General features: G+C 40.7%; 1 protein-coding gene across 11 annotated transcripts in view; it reads left to right on the forward strand.

Annotated features, from left to right (window-relative positions):
• Positions 1-20,228, forward strand: part of HERC2 (HECT and RLD domain containing E3 ubiquitin protein ligase 2) — a 131,374-nt gene that overhangs the window by 25,126 nt on the left and 86,020 nt on the right. For 8 of the 11 annotated variants that reach the window (XM_084844336.1, XM_084844333.1, XM_084844338.1 and 5 more), the window contains exons 5-19: positions 2,381-2,600; positions 3,022-3,122; positions 3,900-4,056; positions 4,773-4,883; positions 5,069-5,240; positions 9,508-9,681; positions 10,497-10,685; positions 11,602-11,753; positions 14,082-14,239; positions 14,428-14,541; positions 15,819-16,070; positions 17,579-17,772; positions 18,885-19,085; positions 19,634-19,862; positions 19,972-20,096. In XM_084844336.1, coding sequence (XP_084700462.1) covers positions 2,381-2,600; positions 3,022-3,122; positions 3,900-4,056; positions 4,773-4,883; positions 5,069-5,240; positions 9,508-9,681; positions 10,497-10,685; positions 11,602-11,753; positions 14,082-14,239; positions 14,428-14,541; positions 15,819-16,070; positions 17,579-17,772; positions 18,885-19,085; positions 19,634-19,862; positions 19,972-20,096 — 2,549 coding nt within the window. Of the gene's footprint in view, positions 1-2,380; positions 2,601-3,021; positions 3,123-3,899; positions 4,057-4,772; positions 4,884-5,068; positions 5,241-9,507; positions 9,682-10,496; positions 10,686-11,601; positions 11,754-14,081; positions 14,240-14,427; positions 14,542-15,818; positions 16,071-17,578; positions 17,773-18,624; positions 18,705-18,884; positions 19,086-19,633; positions 19,863-19,971; positions 20,097-20,228 lie in introns of those variants that run through there. The other 3 variants (XM_084844340.1, XM_084844341.1, XM_084844344.1) reach the window with 2 other exon arrangements.

The raw sequence follows: 20,228 nt of genomic DNA on the forward strand, positions 1-20,228 counted from the left end.
GAGTCGGACACGACTGAACGACTGAACAACAACAACAAACTACTGGGCTGATAGTATTTATTTATTAGATATATTAGCCACCCATCTGGCCGGCTACCCAGTCACTCTAGGCGGCGTACAATACTAATATCAAATTTACATGAAGGAAAGGTTCCTCCTGTGCAAGCACCGAGTCATTGCTGACTCCTAGAGGGACACCGCTTTCGCTGGCATTTTCATGGCAGACTATGGCGGGGTGGTTTGCCATTCCCTTCCCCAGTCATGACTACCTTTCCCCCAGCAAGCTGGGTACTCATTTTACCAACCTCGGAAGTATGGAAGGCTGAGTCGAACTGAGCTGGCTACCTGGGACCCAGCTTCCGCTGGGATCGAACTCAGGTCGTGGGGAGAGTTTCGGTTGCAATACTGCCGCCTACCACTCTGCGCCACACGAGGCTTAATCAACTGAAAAAAACAATATAACAAAACAACATTGCTCTAAAAAACCCTAACTCACCCCAAATGCCTGTCTGAACAGCCAGGTTTTTAAAGCCTGGCGGAAGCTCATCAAAGAATAGTTGTGATGTGTCCCTACTAAAATGACTGGGGTAATAGGATCTGGGGGTCAAGAGGCTGATAACATATCCTATAGGATCCTATTTCATAGGATCCTATAGATCCTATGGAAGATCTATAAAGACTTGAGGAAGTTTCATTTTCTGCCTTCACATTTTTTTCTTTGTCCTCTGGGTAGTAATAGGTTCAATTCTCAGCTGGTGTTTATATATATATATATATATATATATATATATGCATGCAGGATAAGCAACAAATCAAGACTCCCTTCTTGTTTCTTTTCTTGTGGTATCTTCTTAAATTTATGAACATGTTTGTATAGTCTGCAATCTTGGGTCCTGTTCTGCAACTTTTAAGTGCTACTTCACAAGTACTAGGAAACTAAGATAATTAGTATCAGCATATGAAATGCAAGTACTCTTTCTCATCCCCATGCTGCTTTCAGGATCTGCCAAAGATAAAAAGCTTCTGTATAATTTTAGAGCACTTTAATTTTGGATGAGACAGTTGCAGAAAAAAATCATTAGTGAAATGAGTGCGGTCCAGTGTGAAGGCTTTATGGTAGGTCATTGCTGAATTGAAACTGTGTCCTTTAATATCTACTCTTAAAACATTTGGGAATTGGTGTAAGTGTCCTAGAGACCTGCGTTTTGAACCAAAATGTACAACCTGAACAAGTGCTTACTTCTCTGTTATAGCTCAGTATAGTGCAAATAATTCTGGCGACAAATCTGACTGTAAAACTGCATTTTTATGCCTTTTTTCCCCTCAAATAGTAGCTTATATATTCAATTTAGTGCAGACATACAATGACAGACAAAATAAAAATGTGAACACACAAAATTACTATGTAGAAGTGATAATTACAGTCACACTTAAAACAACAACAATAACCCTAATTTTGTAGTTCATGGGTGTCCAATGTACAGCATAAGTGCCATAAGGCATAAATAGTAGAAACTTGTGGTAAGTCATTCTGGCTTTGGCAGGGGCTCAGGCCTAGGCTCCTGCCTGCCTGTCCAGCATTACAGTGCTGTTTGGCTCAGTTACACTAAAGCAGAGGTAGGTAACCTGGTGCCCTCCAGATGGTTTCGACTACAACTCCCTTCAGCCGCAGCCAGCATCATCAATAGCCAGAGATGATGGCAGTTCAGAACATCTTGACCTCTGCACTAGAGGCAAAACTACTCCAAGTGGGGCAAATATGTACTGCAGTATGCGCTTGATTGGACTTGACCCAACATACAGAACAGATAATTAAGCTCATTTGTTTTTGTTCTTGTTTTGTAGTTGTTGTGGCACTTAAAGCCTACCAGATAGATGGCTTTGTTATGTCCTGAGTATATCACTGGCCACTAACAGTGAACATGCCACTGGTGTCGTTGATATCAGTAGGAGCTTAGAAAACACAGATTTCTTAATTTGTCTAGGAAAAAAAAGCTAGCTAATATGAAAAGCAATTACTACACTCAAAGTACACCTACACAGTAAATTTCATTCTGTACCTATGATTAATTCTAATTGACAAGTACATGTAAAATAAGCTACTTAACTTCAAGTAATGTCTATCCAGATACTCATTTTCATTCATGGAGTCCTGCTGAAACTTGCTCCTTATAAAATAGATCTTAAAGAAAGAGTAGTAATTAACTCGATAGTCTGAAGCCATGTGATGAAATTACCTTGCTGAAATTAAGATTTGGGTCTGGTCAGTGTCTGAGAATGCCTGCGAATGCCAATGATTGAATTCAAGCTGTGTTCAGTTTTTGGACAGTTCTATACATTGTGCTGAATGCATTAGATGACTAATGTTCTTGTGTTCTAGATGTGAATGAGCTAAAAGAGTGCCTTTATGTCCTGGTGAAGGAGCAGCAAGCACTAGCCAAGAGAACTGCCACAACAACGCTCTCTGCTCTGAGGCTAAAACAGAGGCTTGCTATCTTAGAACGCTATTTTATTGCGCTAAATAGGACTGTTCTTCAGGATAATGTCAAGGTTAAGTGGAAAAGCAGCAATATTCCTCTGCCTGCTGTGGACAAGAAAAGGTAAAGACTAGTTCAAAGACTCTTTCGTCCCCTAACCTTTTTGTACTGTTGTCTGGCATTCTTCTTTCAGTCAGAGCTGTTCAATAGTAGGGTTGGAAGGGGCCTATAAGACCATCATGTCCAACCCCCTGCTCAATGCAGGAATTTCACTAGTCTTTTGTTTCTCAGTATGAAGAAGTGTTAGCAGCTTATAATCTTGATTTTGAATGGACATGAATATAAATGTGTTATGCATCTTACGGACTATAGTGTGATAATACAGCTGTTTCCTGCCAATATACCGGAGATGTTAGTGCGTTGTTTGGATTTTTTGGGGACAGTTAGATTTGATTCCTGGGTTTTAATGTTTTAAAGGATGTTTGTGTAGATGTTTTGTTTAAACAAGGCTTACGTGCTTCTCTAATCAGTTTTTTTTGTACAGTCCCAGACCTGTAGGCAAAGGTGTAGAAGGTCTTGCCCGTGTAGGATCCAGAGCTGCCCTTTCATTTGCGTTTGCGTTCCTACGGAGAGCTTGGAGATCAGGTACAGTTGGATGATGCTGTGCATCTGATTAACTTGGTTTCCCCACCATACTGGTAATAGGTTTCTCTTCCAACTATGGTGTTTTCATTTAGGGTGAATTTAGGGTGAAATTACAGTGCAATCTTATGCATATTTACTCAGAGGTAAGTCCCTTTGAGTTCAGTGAGACCTACATCCAGGGAAGCTTTTGTAGCATTTCAGTCTTAGTGTTATGGACCGTGCTCATTCCTAAGTGTCAAGGCAGTATGCCTCTCGGTGACAACTCTGTTAAATAGGTCCCAGTTTTCATTTCCATGTTGCAGACACAGCTCTGAGGATGAGAGGTAGTGACTTGTATTTATATAGCACTTCCAGACTGTGGATCCAAAGAGCTACTTGAGAAGTTGTGCAGACCTGGTGAGTCTTTGTAACTCAGTTAGTTTTTGGAAGTCCCCTCAGCCCCAAATGAATTTGCTATTCAGCAGGATGAGAGGGGGCTGCTATTTGAGAAGCTCAAGCCCAAAGCCTGCTTGGGTCTGCAGAACTAGTTTTGTGGTTCTTTGACTTCTGGCCTTAGTTTGCAAAATGCTTTGTGTTTTATCCTCATTCTCCCTCTGCCCCCTTGAAGGTAGATCATTATTCTTCCCATTTTATAGATGCCGTGATGTGGCTTTTCAATTTATTGGCAGAATTCCAAGTGTGTGTTTGCAGATCAGTTTTGACAAGTTACACTGTATTTCCTGTATTATAAAATATCCTACCATAGCTAACAATATAACATTGTTATAACATTGTTAGGTGAAGATGCAGATCTCTGCAGTGAATTGTTACAAGAGTCTCTTGATGCCCTGCGAGCACTACCAGAAGCATCACTCTTTGATGAAGGAACAGTATCATCTGTATGGCTGGAAGTTGTGGAGAGAGCAACTAAATTTCTAAGGTCTGTTGTAACTGGGTAAGTTTCTTCTTTAAATATCGTTTGAACTTGCTCCTGGGCCACATTTTAAGGTTTAATGTTTAAAGATTCTTTTGAGGAGTTCTAGCATTACGATTTTCATTTCTATGTTCTTTGCTTGAATAACTCTAAGGAAACTGGAGTTAAAAATTTGGTGTCACTTATTAATGTCTTGAAATTACAATAGCGTGAATGTAAACTCTGGGTCATATTTCTCCCTTTTCATTTTTTGAAATTGTATACCCTGGATTTATTTGTATGAATATATATTTATTCTGGAAATATAGGTCAGTATGGAGGGGTAGTAATGTTGCATTAATAGGCTTAAATACCATTGCACTAGTGGAAATCTACCAGTGCAATTAGGCTTTCTCCCCCTACCCCTTTCAACCCTCCATACCATCAAAAAATCTGCTCCAGGGTTTTTCCAGCCCTCCAGAGCAGGTTTTAAGAGCATGTGGGGGGTTGCAGGGCAGAAGGGAAACTGTCACCCTTCCTGATTTCACTGATGGAGCTGTTCCCGTGAACGGAATGACACAACTAGATTCAATCCATTATTTGTATATAAAGAAATTGGGAAAGAAGAATCAGCAGTGTGGAATAACTATATTTTTAAAATGATTTGTGTAAAAACACTGCATAATAATCCAATACATGGATTTTACTTCCATGTATTGGAATAATAATCCTTTTTATAACTTGTGTTTTTCAACTAGGGACATCCATGGAGCTCCGGGTTCAAAAGGATCAGGAAACATTCCATTGCAAGACCAACACTTGGCACTTGCTATATTATTAGAATTGGCTGTCCAGAGAGGCACACTAAGGTAGTTAATGCAAGGAATTTCTCATTTCAGGATCTGCTTATAGTGATGTGAACACTTCAGTGTATATTACATCATGCTTAAAATGGGGTATGGGGGAATTCCTTATAAAAAGTGAGGGAAACAGAAATGGTGATTATGTAAGATTTTTTTCACAGCACATTCAACTTTGGCTCCATTTTTTCCAGCCAAATGTTGTCTGCTGTCATGCTGTTGCTTCAACTTTGGGACAATGGCACACGGGAAACAGATAATGAACGATCAGCACAGGGAACCAGTGCCCCCCTCCTTCCTTTACTGCAAAGGTTTCAGAGTATAATTTGTAACAAAGAGATAAACAATACTGAAGAAGAACTTCAGGTATGTACCTCTATGATGTATTCATTTAGGCTGTGATCCAACATACACTCACTTGAAACAATGTTTCATTAATGTTAATATTATGGTTTTTATATTATGTTATATATTGAATTTTTGAGGTTTTAATCTTTTGTAAACTGCCCAGCCCCTTCATGGATCACTGCCTTGTTGTGGCGAAGGGGCTTGCATAACTCAGTGAAGCCATAAGCTATGCTGTGCAGGGCCACCCAAGACAGACAGGTCATGGCAGAGAGTTCTGACAAAATGTGGTCCACCGGAGAAGGAAATGGCAACCCACTCCAGTATTCTTGCTAAGAAAACCCCATGGAACGTATCACAAGGCTAAAAGATATGACGCTGGAAGGTGAGCCCCTGAGGTCGGAAGGTGTCCAATATACTACTGGGGAAGAGCAGAGGGAATTTCCAAGTAGCGCCAGAAAGAGTGAAGCGGCTGGGCCAAAGCCGAAAGGACACTCAGCTGTGGATGTGTCTGGTGGTGAAAAGAAAATCCGATGCTGTAAAGAACAATATTGTTTAGGAACCTGGAATGTAAGATCAATGAATCAAGGTAAGCTGGAGGTGGTCAAACATGAGATGGCAAAATTGAACATCGACATCTTGGGAATCAGCGAACTAAAATGGACAAGCATGGGCGAATTTAATTCAGGTGACCATCAAATCTACTACTGTGGGCAAGAATCCCTTAGAAGAAATGGAGTAGCACTCATAGTCAACAAATGGGTGGGAAAAGCAGTACTGGGGTACAATCTTAAAAATGATAGAATGATCTCAGTACGAATCCAAGGCAAACCATTCAACATCACAGTTGTGATGCCGAAGAAGCTGAGGTTGATGGGTTCTATGAAGACCTACAACACCTTCTAGAACTAACACCAAAAAAAGATGTCCTCTTCATCATAGGGGATTGGAATGCTAAAGTAGGAAGTCAAGAAATCACCGGGATAACAGGCAAGCATGGCCTTGGTGTACAAAATGAAGCAGGACAAAAGCTAATAGAGTTTTGCCAAGAGAACACGCTGATCATAGCAAACACTCTTTTCCAACAGCACAAGAGGCGACTCTACACATGGACATCACCAGATGGTCAATATCGAAATCAGATTGATTATGTACTTTGCAGTCAAAGATGGAGACGCTCCATACAGTCAGTAAAAGCAAGACCTGGAGCTGACTGTGGCTCAGATCATGAGCTGCTTCTTGCAAAATTTCAGCTTAAATTGAAGAACATAGGGGAAACCACTAAACCGTTCAGGTATGACCTCAATCATATCCCTTATGAATATACAGTGGAGGTGAGGAATAGATTTCAGGGATTAGACCTGATAGACAGAGTGCCTGAGGAACTATGGACGGAGGTCTGTAACATTGTTCAGGAGGGAGCAACGAAATCCATCCCAAAGAAAAAGAAATGCAAGAAAGCCAAGTGGCTGTCTGATGAGGCTTTACAAGTAGCTCACGAAAGAATGGAAGCGAAAAGCAAGGGAGAAAGGGGAAGATACACCCAACTGAGTGCAGAGTTCCAGAGAATAGCAAGGAGATGCAAGAGGGCCTTCTTAAATGAACAATGCAAAGAAATCAAGGAAAACAACAGAATGGGAAAGACTAGAGATCTCTTCAAGAAAATCGGAGATCTCAAGGGAGCGTTTTGTGCAAAGACGGGCATGATAAAGGACAAAGAAGGCAGGGACCTAACAGAAGCAGATGAGATTAAGAAGAGGTGGCAAGAATACACAGAAGAACTATACAGGAAAGATATGAATGTCCTTGATAGCCATGATAGTGCGGTCACTGAACTTGAGCCGGATATCCTCGAGAGTGAAGTCAAGTGGGCCTTAGGAAGCATTACTAACAACAAAGCTAGCGGAGATGACAGTATTCCAGCTGAGCTATTTAAAATCGTAAAAGATGATGCTGTTAAAGTGCTGCATTCAATATGCCAACAAATTTGGAACACTCAACAATGGCCGCAAGACTGGAAAAGGTCAGTTTACATTCCAATTCCAAAGAAGGGCAATGCCAAAGAGTGTTCAAACTACCGTACAATTGCGCTCATTTCACATGCCAGCAAGGTGATACTCAAAATCCTACAAGCTAGGCTTCAGCAGCATGTGAACCAAGAACTACCAGAAGTACAAGCTGGGTTTCAAAGAGGCAGAGGAACTAGAGATCAAATCGCCAACATTTGCTGCATCATGGAGAAAGCAAGAGAATTCCAGAAAAACATCTATTTCTGCTTCATTGACTACGCTAAAGCCTTTGATTGTGTGGATCACAACAAACTGTGGCAAATTCTGAAAGAGATGGGGGTACCAGACCACCTTACCTGTCTCCTGAGAAACCTGTACAAGGGTCAAGAAGCAACAGTAAGAACCGGACATGGAACAACTGATTGGTTCAAAATTGGGAAAGGAGTACGACAAGGCTGCATATTGTCACCCTGCTTATTTAACTTATATGCAGAGTACATCATGAGAAACGCCGGGTTGGATGAATCACAGGTCGGAATTAAGATTGCCGGGAGAATTATCAACAACCTCAGATATGCAGATGATACCACCCTAATGGCAGAAAGCGAAGAGGATCTCAAGAGCCTCTTGTTGAGGGTGAAAGTGGAGCGTGCAAAAGCTGGTTTGAAACTCAACATTAAAAAAACGAAGCTCATGGCATTTGGCCCCATCACTTCCTGGCATATGGAAGGGGAAGAAATGGAAGCAGTGACAGATTTTATTTTCTTGGGCTCCAAGATCACCGCAGACGGTGACTGTAGCCATGAAATTAAAGACGCTTGCTTCTTGGGAGGAAAGCTATGGCTAACCTAGACAGCATAGTAAGAAGCAGAGACATCACCTTGCTGACAAAGGTCCGTCTAATCAAAGCTATGGTTTTCCCAGTAGTAACATATGGCTGTGAGAGCTGGATTATAAGGAAGGCTGAGCACCGAAGAATTGATGCTTCGAACTGTGGTGCTGGAGAAGACTCTTACGAGTCCCCTGGACTGCAAGGAGGTCAAATCAGTCCATCCTCAAGGAAATCAACCCTGAGTGCTCATTGAAAGGACAGATCCTGAAGCTGAAGCTCAAATATTTTGGCCACCTAATGCGAAGAGAAAACTCTGGAAAAGACCCTGATGCTGGGAAAGACTGAAGGCAAAAGGAGAAGGGGATGGCAGAGGATGAGATGGCTAGATAGCATCACTGATGCAATGTATATGGACTTGAGCACGCTCTGGGAAAGAGCGCAGGACAGGAAGGCCTGGCGTGCTATGGTCCATGAGGTCACGAAGAGTCGGACACGACTGAACAACAAAAACTGCCCAGAGAGCTTTGGCTATTAGGTGGTGTAGAAATGTAATAACTAATAATGTTGTTATTATTATCACCAACCATGCATACTTCAAGTTTAGTTTAAATTAAGGCAATGTGCCCATTATAAGTTGCATTTCACATGCATTTGTAAGTCTCCTACAATCAGTTGTGATATGAGTGCAAATAAAAGAGGCTGAAATGAAAACTGAAAACATTTGAGTAACTGTTGCTCTGGACTGGAGATATTCATTGTTCTGAGGCTCTAGTTCTGTTAGCATCTGTAGCTATAATCTACGCAGTGCATCATGGCTGGGCAACATGTGGCCTGCATCCTGCACAATGTTTAATGTTTTGTTGCAAATAAAATTGCATCCCTAGCTACTACAGAACCCCCAAAGGGTCAACATTAGCTTATTTTCAAGCTAATTCTGAACCTTTGGGCGTTCCATAGTAGCTTTGGATGCCATTTTCTTTTTTTCCCTTTTCCCTTCCTTTTGGCACCCACGAGTGTGTGTGTACAGCTTGCAGAGGGTGTGTGTGTGAAAATGGCCCCCAGACCTCCTGAAGTTTCCCACCTCTGCTCTATATCATGTCCCAAGCAGAGGTTTCCAGTAGGAAGTTTTATGATATTGGGGTTATCTTTTTCAATAGGAACTAGTGTAAAACCTATAACTTATTAGCTAATACAAAAAGAAAAGGTAGCTGTGTTGGGCATAAGAAAAATAAAAAAATCCATATTAGCATTATATCTTTATTAGGCCGACCTTTAAGTCGGCTTAATAAAGGTGTTGCACTAATATGGTTGTTAGCTAATGTATCTCCTGTTGAAGTATTAACAACTCTGAAGTGTTTACTTCATCCAAAATTCCTTTGAAATGACCCTAATAATGTGGCATGGGTTGAGAGAGCTTGCTTTAAATGCTTTTCATTTTCATTTTAAGATGCTGTCCTACCCTCTAAGTCCGAATGAAAACTTCCTAAGGTATCTAATATTGCCACAGGACAATGAGCTGGCAATTGATTTAAGGCAAACAGCAGTCGTGATTATGGCTCACTTAGATCGCCTAGCCACTCCCTGTATGCCACCACAGTGCAGTTCTCCAACATCACATAAGGTAATTTGCATATGCTATCTAGTAAGGGGTTTCAGCTGATAAAGCAAAGTTAATTGATAAATGAAAAATTAGCCAAAAAATGATTGAGATTCAAAGAGGTGCTCATGCAAGGGGCTCATTCTGGCCCACTGTATTTTTTGACTTTGGATAGCTTCTCCCTGTGTCTTACCACAAATAGCTTTTTGAAGCTCCCCTTGGTTTCAAAAGCTGTTGAAACTGAGGGGAGCTCAGTTGTGCAATACAGAGGACTCTGAATTTCTTATTGATCATGCTGCACTGGAGCCTACTCTTTGGAGTCACCTGGCTTTCTGGAGAAGCTTGTGGGAGGGAATGAGATGAGGAGTTGCAGCAGGAATAGGAGACTTGGAGGCACTGGAGTGTGGGCTGAACCTCTGTCTGCTTCTCTTCTGGGTCCTTCTTATAATAATTACACAAAATCAACAAACATAAATGAAGTCCCTTGTATCTTCTCTTATTCAACTGCTGCCTTCAAGGTTGTGAACCTGCATACCAATTTCCAGGTTGTGAAATACTACTGAGTAGTAAATTTAAAGCACTTCTCAAAGTGCAAAGAAGATAAATATAAACCTCTTGTCATATGACACGTTCACATAATTGCTGGGGATTTGTTGTCCCAAATCCCCTTCCTTTTTCTAGATATGTGTACAACCTTTGTGATGTATGTTTGGGTAATTTTAAATGCATAAATCTGGAGCTAACTGAAAAAAAAATAGTTGAAGCAGTAATAAGAGATCCAAGTGCATTCTAATGAAGATATATTTGTGATGTTATTCTCTTAATCAATTCCCTTTCAGGGATCTTTGCAAGAAGTCATTGCATGGGGGTTAATAGGATGGAAATATTATGCTAATGTGAGTGGTCCAATTCAGTGTGAAGGGCTTGCCAATCTTGGAGTTACACAGATTGCTTGTGCAGAGAAGCGCTTTTTAATCTTATCTAGAAATGGACGTGTTTACACACAAGCATACAATAGTGACACGCTGGTAGGTGGCTTCCACGTATTACTTAATGTCCTCTTGTACAATTACATTAATTTTCCTCTGATCTTTAACTATTACATTAATTAAAGATATGATGGAACTCATGATAGGAACATAGCCTTTCTCCTTAAGCCTAGTTAAAATACTTGTTTTTATATGGGCTGTATTGTTTCAATTCTTAGCAAATGTTGTCCTAAATTGTTTCCTGGGAATAGCTTCCTGTCTTTCAGTTTTCCATAATTTCTGTAAGAAATGTTTGCTTATAAAGTTCATTTTGGTCAATGGAGAAGTTTTGATTCTTACTTATTGTAAAAAGGCCAAGCTAGACATGGCTTGAGAGAGCTGATCATATATCCCCCAACTGTTTTTATCCTTAAAAGCAGCTGTGGGAGACCCCCAAATTGGATTGGGGAAAGGGGTGAATCTTTCTCCTAAAGTCTGCTTCCCTGATTTAAACACCCCTCTCCCATCCCCACTCCCTGGAAACCTACTCTTAGCTGTGGGTGGGGGGAAAATACAATATTGTAACTAATTGTGTTCTCATCAGTGACTAATTGCGGATTTATATGGGGAAAAGTACTTGGATGGAAAGAGGTGTTTTGTAAAGTCTTTCTTGGTGCTGCAGCCCCAATCCAATGTAGGGGTTTTGGTTGATTTTAAGTCTTAAAAAATAAAATTAAAAATCAGGAGATCTGATCATGGATTTCTCATGCTGCATGTAGTTTGGACCTTAGGTTTCTAAGTAAACCTATTTGAGAGAAAAGTATTCTGCTATTGAAACAATTCATTTCACTAATTTAATTGAAGCTCATTTTTTTTAGATGTAGCCTTTAATTTCTTTGTATAAGAATTCTTAATGCTCATCTGCTTTCTGCAAGGCATATAATATTCTAATTATGTGTTGCTGTTTTTCTGATAGGGACCACAACTGGTGCAGAGTCTTGCTTCTAGAAACATTGTCAAGATTGCTGCCCATTCAGATGGGCACCACTACCTTGCTCTGGCCTCAACTGGAGAAGTTTTCTCTTGGGGTTGTGGAGATGGTGGGCGACTGGGCCATGGGGATACTGTGTATGTGTCGTAGAAGGCTGGTGACTATAGACCTGAGTTTAAAATGTTTTTTTCTAGATACTTAAATTTGCTGTTCTTGAAGGGCCAGTTGCAGTGCGGCAACCATTGGAAATGAGTAATTGATGTTTGAAAGTATAGTTCTGTTTGTGTAGTGCTTACTTAGATTGTGAAATGAAATAACATAGGATACCATATTCTGCACCTGCTATGAGTTGGATGACCCCCCTTTTCAAGCCTTACTTTATTTGCTTCATTACTTTTTGTGACCCTTTCTCCCTTCCTCCAGTTCTCTTTTATATTCAGCATGCTAAATTGGCAGTTGTGCTTCTGTCTTGTAGTTCTATGGCTTGTTGGTCTACAGTAGGCTCAGCAGGAAGTCGTCTTGTGACGTGCTTCAGTAACCTAGCATCTGTGAAACTTCTACGTTCTTTATAGAGCAGAGGCTATGGTCTGGAAGACAACTAGCCAGAGGGTTGTATTCAGTGTTAGTCCTACTTAGAGTAGACTAGGAGTAGGTAACCTTTTTGGGTCCATGGGCACATTTGGCAATCTGAGAAACTGCCCTGGGCACCACCACAAAATAGGTGTGCTGCAGATTAAAGCATCGGCCTGCAGCCACCTGCCATCTTCATTTCCTAAGAATGTCTCTGAGCCCCATGTGTGGCCCAGAGGCATTCATGAGGGGAAAAAGATGGGAGCAGCTAGAGGCCCTCACTTTGCTTTGAAAGGATCCCAGCTGCCAGTAAGAAACTGTTATTAAAAAAATAAAAAGTGGGAGGAGTAGGACACCTCGACGGGTGCCAAGAAAGGTGTCTGAGGGTGCACTGGTGCTCTACCTCTGGAGTAGACTCACTGAAATGAATGATAAGTTAGACTAACATTGGATACAACCCAGAGAGTGTGCGTGTGTATATGAGTGAATGAATAAACGATGTGGACGAGGTGGCCCAGTTTGGACTACCTTAACTTGTTGTTAACAAGAGGCTTGTTAAGTTGAGATATGGACAAGCTTTTTGCCCGTGTACTCTGTCCTTGCACCACCCCATCCTTCCTCCGTTCTTGCTGCACTGTGATAAGCCAGGAAGCCTTCATTAACCATAGTTTCCTGTTATGCCCAAACTGGGAAACTATGGTTATCATGTTCAGACCAAGACTAAATCTTAAACCATGGTTTGAAGTTGTTTTAAGAACCTGACTTGTTCCCAGCCTGGGAACTATAGTTTCCCTCTTCGTACATAAGGGGAAACCTACATTAACCAAAGACGTCTTGGCTTATTGTGGCATGCTGAGAAGGGAAGAGGAAAGGAGCTATGTATCTTATTAAGCAGAGCTTGAACCAGGTTGATATCTTAGGTTATTTCAATGTACATTGCTAAGGGTTATGGGGAAAATGTCTTGTATATTGGAAATTGATTTCGTGATGGTGGAATGTCCGGAAGGCGAAAAAATACACACAAACCAAGAATATCAGAAGGTCCCTCAGGAAAGAGTGATGTCTCCTTACTTCATGTATTTTTTCTTCTTCTTCTGGGGCTGTCCTGGTTGTTGTCAAAGGGGAATGAGATGAAAAGAAATATATTTTGTGAATCCTAAACGAAAAATTACATTGATATTCTCTGGACTTTCAGGTTTTCTGTTTCTTAGTCTGAAAGGCAATGCTCCATTTCAAAAATAGAAATTTGGAAAGTATTCAGGTTATAAGCCATCATTTAGAATCTTTATATGTGAAGTATAGGAAAATTGGGCAGTATTGAAAAAAGGTTTTTAGTATATTAGAGAAAATTTGGGGATACACAGTTCAACTTACCCAGAAAGGAATATTAATGTATGAGCAGCATTACCTAAATACTATGTGCTTTGGGGAAACTGAACTGCAATGAGACTGACTATAGCCACAAGTTATAACTCTAGATCTGCACAAGCCTTAAGATATGGACATATTTGGTACCTAATAGAATTCACCGGTTATAGACACTTAAATGAGACAATAAAGAATGAAGAATTATTTTGACAAAATTTGGCATCCATCCATCTTGTTGCAAAATTCTGAAACTAGAGAAGAACAATAGGTGACATCTGTGTTACCAGGAAATGAAATACTTGTATTTTGACACCAAAATAAATGCTTGTTAAATGGAAAGATTTGTTCTCCTGGTTTGGAGGGACATAGAGAAAGAAAAAAAGTAACCAATACTCTCTGTTAGGCTGCTTTTAGTGTGTGAAATCTACTTGGATTTTTTTGGATCTGGCATTATGTCCATGTTGTATACTGTCTTTCCACAGTATAGTGTATCTTCTGATAACATTTATGGGTCCCACCCCATGTAGACCTTTAGAAGAACCGAAGATGGTTTCTGCTCTGTCGGGGAAGCAAGCAGGGAAACATGTTGTACATATTGCATGTGGAAGTACCTATAGTGCTGCAATCACTGCTGAAGGAGAGTTGTACACATGGGGTCGAGGAAATTACGGCAGACTCGGCCATGGTAAGTTTGTATTATTCATTCATTCATTCATTCATTTCATTTCTATATCGCCCAAGAGCCGGAGCTCTCTGGGTGGTTCACAAAAAATGAATAATAAAAAATGTATTCGTTTCCTTAACTTGTAAGTTACGAAGTCACAAGGTCTGAATCTATGAATTAAGCCATCTGATTTTTGTTTTGTACTGAAGGCTCCAGTGAAGATCAGACAATCCCAGTGTTGGTTACTGGCCTGAAAGGACTGAAGGTCATTGATGTATCCTGTGGGAGTGGTGATGCTCAGACTCTTGCTGTAACTGAAAATGGTTAGTATCGTTAGATTTGTCAGCTTTAGTTAAGCTGTGTGTCTACTTTTTCTACTTCATTTTCGATATGTGTGCTCAGTTGAATAGTATGCTAATAAAATAGTTATTTATTTTATTTATAGAATGCCCTTGAGCCATAAGGCCCTCAAGGCAGTGCATGGAAAAAATATTATATAGTAATGTATGCAATGCAAGTACTGTAACAATGTAAACAAGATTAAGAACAGAGCACTACCCCCCCCCCCGATAGAACCACCTATCAACCCTTAAATCCTACAAATGCTAAGTGGAACAGAAATGTCTTTACCACATGCTGGAAGCTGAGCAGTAAAGGGCTAATTTAACCACCCTAGGAAGGGAGTTCTGAAATTGGGGTGATGCCACAGAAAAGACCCTGTCCCACATTTCAGCTAATTTAACCTTTTTCTGTATGGAGCTTACCCTGAAAGTGTGTGGTTATTAGTATGCAATGCATATATAGCCACATGCTTATGCAACCTCACTCTGCTGCATCAGAATCGCTGAGGGGCATGAGCTTAAAACCTCCCCCTGTCAACAATCCTGATGAAGTCATTGACTATGATCATTATTAGTAACAGGGAAATAGTGATCTCAGCTGCATTGGGATTACCGGGGGGATGGTGGGGGCAGAACAGCAGTCTTTTCTCTGCTGCCTGGCTGATTAGCAGGGAAAGTGGGCAGAGCTTCATAGGCCTCGGGAGAGTGGCCAAGGCTAACCATGCATGTTTTGTTTATCTTCTCATCTGAGCTGGAGGAGCAGAGCAGGTGGGCTTCATGCTACTGCAATGAATCTCATGCACATTGTTGTTTAATGAGCCAGGATTATTGTTATGCGTGAACACAGCCAATGTATATCTGGCAAAGGAATCAAGTTGTATTAAGTTTGATAGAGGGCTGCAATCCTATATCCCCTTACCTAGGAGTAAGCCTCATTGAACTCAGTGGGGCTTAATCCTGAATAAACATGTTCAGGATTGTGCTATATTACATAGACCACTTGCATGGGAAAAAATAGTGGTTTAGTCAACAAAAATATAGAAATATTGTTGAAAAGGTTGCTTCCTTTGCTTTTGTGCAGGCAAGCATGTGTTGTAAACTTTTAGCGATGTCTGTGGTAGGTTCTTTGTAAGTAATTTCTTTCTGCTTTTAATTTGTTTCTGTAATTTTGGGCCACTGCATTTCTGTAATTGCAATGGCCCAAAGTCTGAAAATATAAACATTGCTGCTACTACTACTAATGAGATCTACTTTTCCAGGTCAAGTATGGTCTTGGGGTGATGGAGACTATGGGAAACTAGGAAGAGGTGGCAGTGATGGTTGCAAAACTCCCAAGCTGATAGAAAAACTTCAAGATTTGGATGTTGTCAAAGTACGCTGTGGGAGTCAGTTTTCAGTTGCTCTAACAAAAGATGGGCAAGTCTACTCTTGGGGAAAGGGTGACAACCAGAGGCTTGGGCATGGAACAGAAGAACATGTTCGATATCCCAAACTACTTGAAGGTTTGCAAGGTAGGTGAAGAGGCAATCACTAGTTACGTTAAGGTCGTGTTTTGTAACTTCAAGAAGTTACAAAAGTTACTTTCCTTGACAAGTTGGTGAAAAGTATTATTAAAGATAAAATTATCAAGCTTATAGAAGAATAGGGCTTACTGAAGAAGAATCAACATGGCTTCCGCAAAGATAAGTTCTGTCTTTTAGAGTTCTTTCAGAGTGTTAATAAGCATGTGAATAAGGGTGCTGTAGTAGACATTGTATATTTGGACTTTCAAACTGTTCTTGCAATGCAAGGATGTAACCAGTGGGGTTCCCAAGGAACTGAATTGGGATTAGTGCTTTTTATCTTATTCATAATTTACCTAAAGTTAAGGGTGAGCAGTGAGATGGATGGGTTTGCTGACAAACCAAGGGCTCCAAAATGATATCTCTAGGATGGGCAAATGGGCAATAAAATGCCAACTTCATTTCAGTTTAAATAAGTGTAAAGTGATGGACATTGGGGCAGACCACCCTAACTTCAATATACCTCTATGGGGTCTGAATTGGTAGTGCCTAATCAGGAAGAACATCTTGGTACTTTGGGTGGATAGCTCAGTGAAACACTGACCCCAATGTGTAGTAGCTGTGAAAAAGGCAAATTTCATGCTATGAATAATTAGGAAAGGGATTGAAAAGAAAACTGCCAATATCATAATACCTTTATACAAATCTGTGCTGTAACCAGACTTGGAATACAGTGTGCGGTTCTGAATGCTGTATCTGAAAAAGGATATTGTAGAGCTGGAAAAGGTGTAGAAAGGGGCAACCAATATGATCATAGGGCTGGAGCAGCTCCACTACTAGGTAAAGGTGAGTAAGCATGGTGGGGGCATAACAGAGGTGTATAAACTATGCATGGCGTGGAGAAAGTGGATAGAGAGGAATTTCTCTCCTTCTCTCATAATGCTAGGTCCTTGGGGTCATCCAATGAAACTGAATGGTGGGAAATTCTGAACAGATAAAAGGAAGTACTTCCTCACACATCATATAGTTAAACTAAGGAATTGGCTACCACAAGACATGATGATGGTCACCAATTTAGATGGCTTTAAAAGGGGATTAGATCCAGTCATGGAAGATAAGGCTCTTAGTGGCTACTAGTCATGACATCAATATGGATCATTGGAAGCAAGCCTCTGAATGCCAGATTCGGGGAAGCAACAGCAGGAGAGGGCTTTTTCTGCCATGTCCTGCTTGTGGACTTCCCATAGGTACGTGGCTGATTTCTGTGGAACAGAACGTTGGACTAGAAAGGCCTTTGGTCTGATCTAGCAGGGCCCCTTTTTTGTTGTTGACAACTTTAAAAAAGGAACCTTAGTTTCTGATGGAACAAACTCAAGTGTCTCTAAACTAACTTTTTGTTCTGCAGGCATTACTAAACAGATTTCAAGATCAGAGTTAAAATTACCTCTCCTCTAACATGTCTTTTTGGTTAGGGTTGTAACATTTATCATCCCTACCACTTGTGTGTTTTCCCACAGGGAAAAAAGTAATAGATGTGGCAGCTGGATCTACCCACTGTTTAGCACTCACAGAAGATAGTGAAGTATACAGCTGGGGAAGCAATGATCAATGCCAGCATTTTGACACCCTGAGGATCACTAAACCTCAGCCTACTGCTCTTCCTGGATTGGATTCCAAGCATATTGTTGGCATTGCTTGTGGGCCAGCCCAGGTAGGCTTTACTCTACCATTCATATTATTTCCTACATGGTTGCAGGATACAGAATTGGGCCACTAGGTATGTAGTATCAGCATATTTCTTATATTCTCTCTTCATATCACACATTCTAATTCACCCATTTTCTTTTTGAAGCTTATTTGCATACTTCTGCATACTTTGTCTCTAAGTGCATTTAGTGTGTTATTTTTCTCCACTGACCAGGCTTTTTTGTTTTGTTTTTTTAATTGGCTCTAATTATTTCAGAATGCTAGTTAATTTCTATTGTATTCATAGTTCGAGGTCAAACAGCAAATACTTAGGTGGGCAACTTGAGGGTTAAGTTATATGTGGCATTCAGTTGTATGACTGTTTTTCTCTGTGTGTTTTACACAAGGCACTGCGGACATTCTGAGGTTGGCTGGGTGCTTATCTCTCTCTGCAGGCTGTTCCTTATTAGAATCTCTTCCTCCAAGCTGCTTTTTGCTCTGGGGGAAAATGTATTTTCTACATGGGGTGATTTTGATAAGCAGAACATTACTTAGGGAAAGATGGTTAAGTGCCCTCTTCCTGTGAAACACTTGTCTAGACTGCAGCTTCTTCTAGCTGATATGGATTTTGTTTTTTAAATTAAAAAAAAACCCTTAGGGACTGATTATCACATGTAGTATGAAGCTGAGGCCTGTAGACCTATATAGCATGTTTGCTTTTCTTCCCTAAGCCAGCATATGAGCTACGACGCTTAGGGTGTACATCTCAGGGGTGCTTGAGGATGCTATCCTCTTTTCTCAGCCTGGCAATGGTTTAAGGTGGTCCAGATTAATTTGGGTGGAGAAAATCTAATCATGATCTGAGAGATGATTAGACTCTCCCCATCCAACCTGCTCTGGGACAGGACCATCTCTTCACTTACCCCACCCCGCAAGAGATGAGTTGCCCCGGGAAAAGTAACTGTTGGCTTTTCCTAAGTTCTTCTAAAGTTGCTAGCTGTTAAAGGGAGAATACTTGATTATGGGAAGTGGGAGCCCTCTTTTTTGATGCAGTTTTTCTCTCTCAATAATATTTATGTTCGATTCTAGTTTTCTCCTGGTTAATGTTGCTGCTGCATAACTTGCTCCTTTCTCTAGAGCTTCGCCTGGTCATCTTGTTCAGAATGGTCTATTGGTTTACGTGTGCCTTTTGTGGTAGATGTTTGCCCAATGACATTTGAACAACTGGATCTCTTGCTGAGACAAGTGACAGAAGGAATGGATGGCACTTCGGACTGGCCACCTCCACAGGAGAAAGAATGTATGGCTGTGGCTACGCTGAACCTTCTAAGGCTACAGGTATCTTAAATGTCATTGAGATAAAGGCTCCAGAATGAAATTGCAAAATCTGAGTAATTGGGAAGATAGCATTGTTTTTTAAATACGCAGTGGCCATCGCATTAGCTGAAATTTATTGATTACAAATACCTTGTAATTTACCAGGTATTTGTAATTTACGGTCCTAATCACTTCTGTCCTTGCAACAGCCCTCTGAGAGTATTGTTACTCCATTTTACTGTCTGCAGATTGCAGCTTAAAGTGCAACAAACCTTCAATCAGCCAGGGTGTGAATTACTGAAGTGGGGTCTGAATCTAGGTCTGTGTAATTCAAGTTCAATGCTCTATTCATTTTACCATGCCATATCTGACTGCTTTGAGGTATTCTGCTAGTATTTATTAATTAACTTTTACAGAGGATGGAAATATATATTTTGTAATGTTGAACTGTTATGCTTTAGCAACTATATGAAATTCAGGCACAATGACCTGTGATTCCTAGACTTATTTTTAAAATTTGTTTCAGCTTTATCACTTCATAAATTAACCTGTGCGTGTTTGTCTTTCAGCTTCATGCTGCAATTAGTCACCAAGTAGACCCGGAATGCCTTGGTTTGGGATTAGGCAGTGTCTTGCTCAACAGCTTGAAGCAGACGGTAGTGACTTTAGCAAGTAATGCTGGTGTGCTTAATACTGTGCAGTCAGCTGCTCAAGCAGTGTTGCAAAGCGGGTGGTCTGTGTTGCTTCCAACGGCAGAGGAACGAGCTAGGGCTCTTTCAGCACTTTTGCCCAGTGCAGGTATGCTTTGTGCATGGGAGTGGAGGGGGTGGGGTAGATGGAGAAAGATGTTGCTCATTTCTCTCTGTGTGTGTATTGGTCAAGTAAGAGTTTATTTGTCAATGTTTAGTTTCAGGGAATGAAACAAATGTAAGTCCAGGCCGTAGATTTATGATTGATCTTCTGGTTGGAAGCTTAATGGCTGATGGGGGTCTAGAATCTGCACTGAATGCTGCTATCACTGCAGAAATCCAGGTAGGCTTACTTTGTACATTTGGACATTAGCAGAAATAGAAAAGATCACAATTGGCAAGGTATATTAAACCAGCTGCTTTCAAATAAACTTAACCTCTTGGTTTATTCATTTTACAGATGTAATATGAAGCC

Source organism: Heloderma suspectum, chromosome 3 (genome assembly GCF_057233095.1).
Source record: "Heloderma suspectum isolate Gila_16-S chromosome 3, 16-S_ref, whole genome shotgun sequence".
NCBI classification, from domain to species: domain Eukaryota; kingdom Metazoa; phylum Chordata; class Lepidosauria; order Squamata; family Helodermatidae; genus Heloderma; species Heloderma suspectum.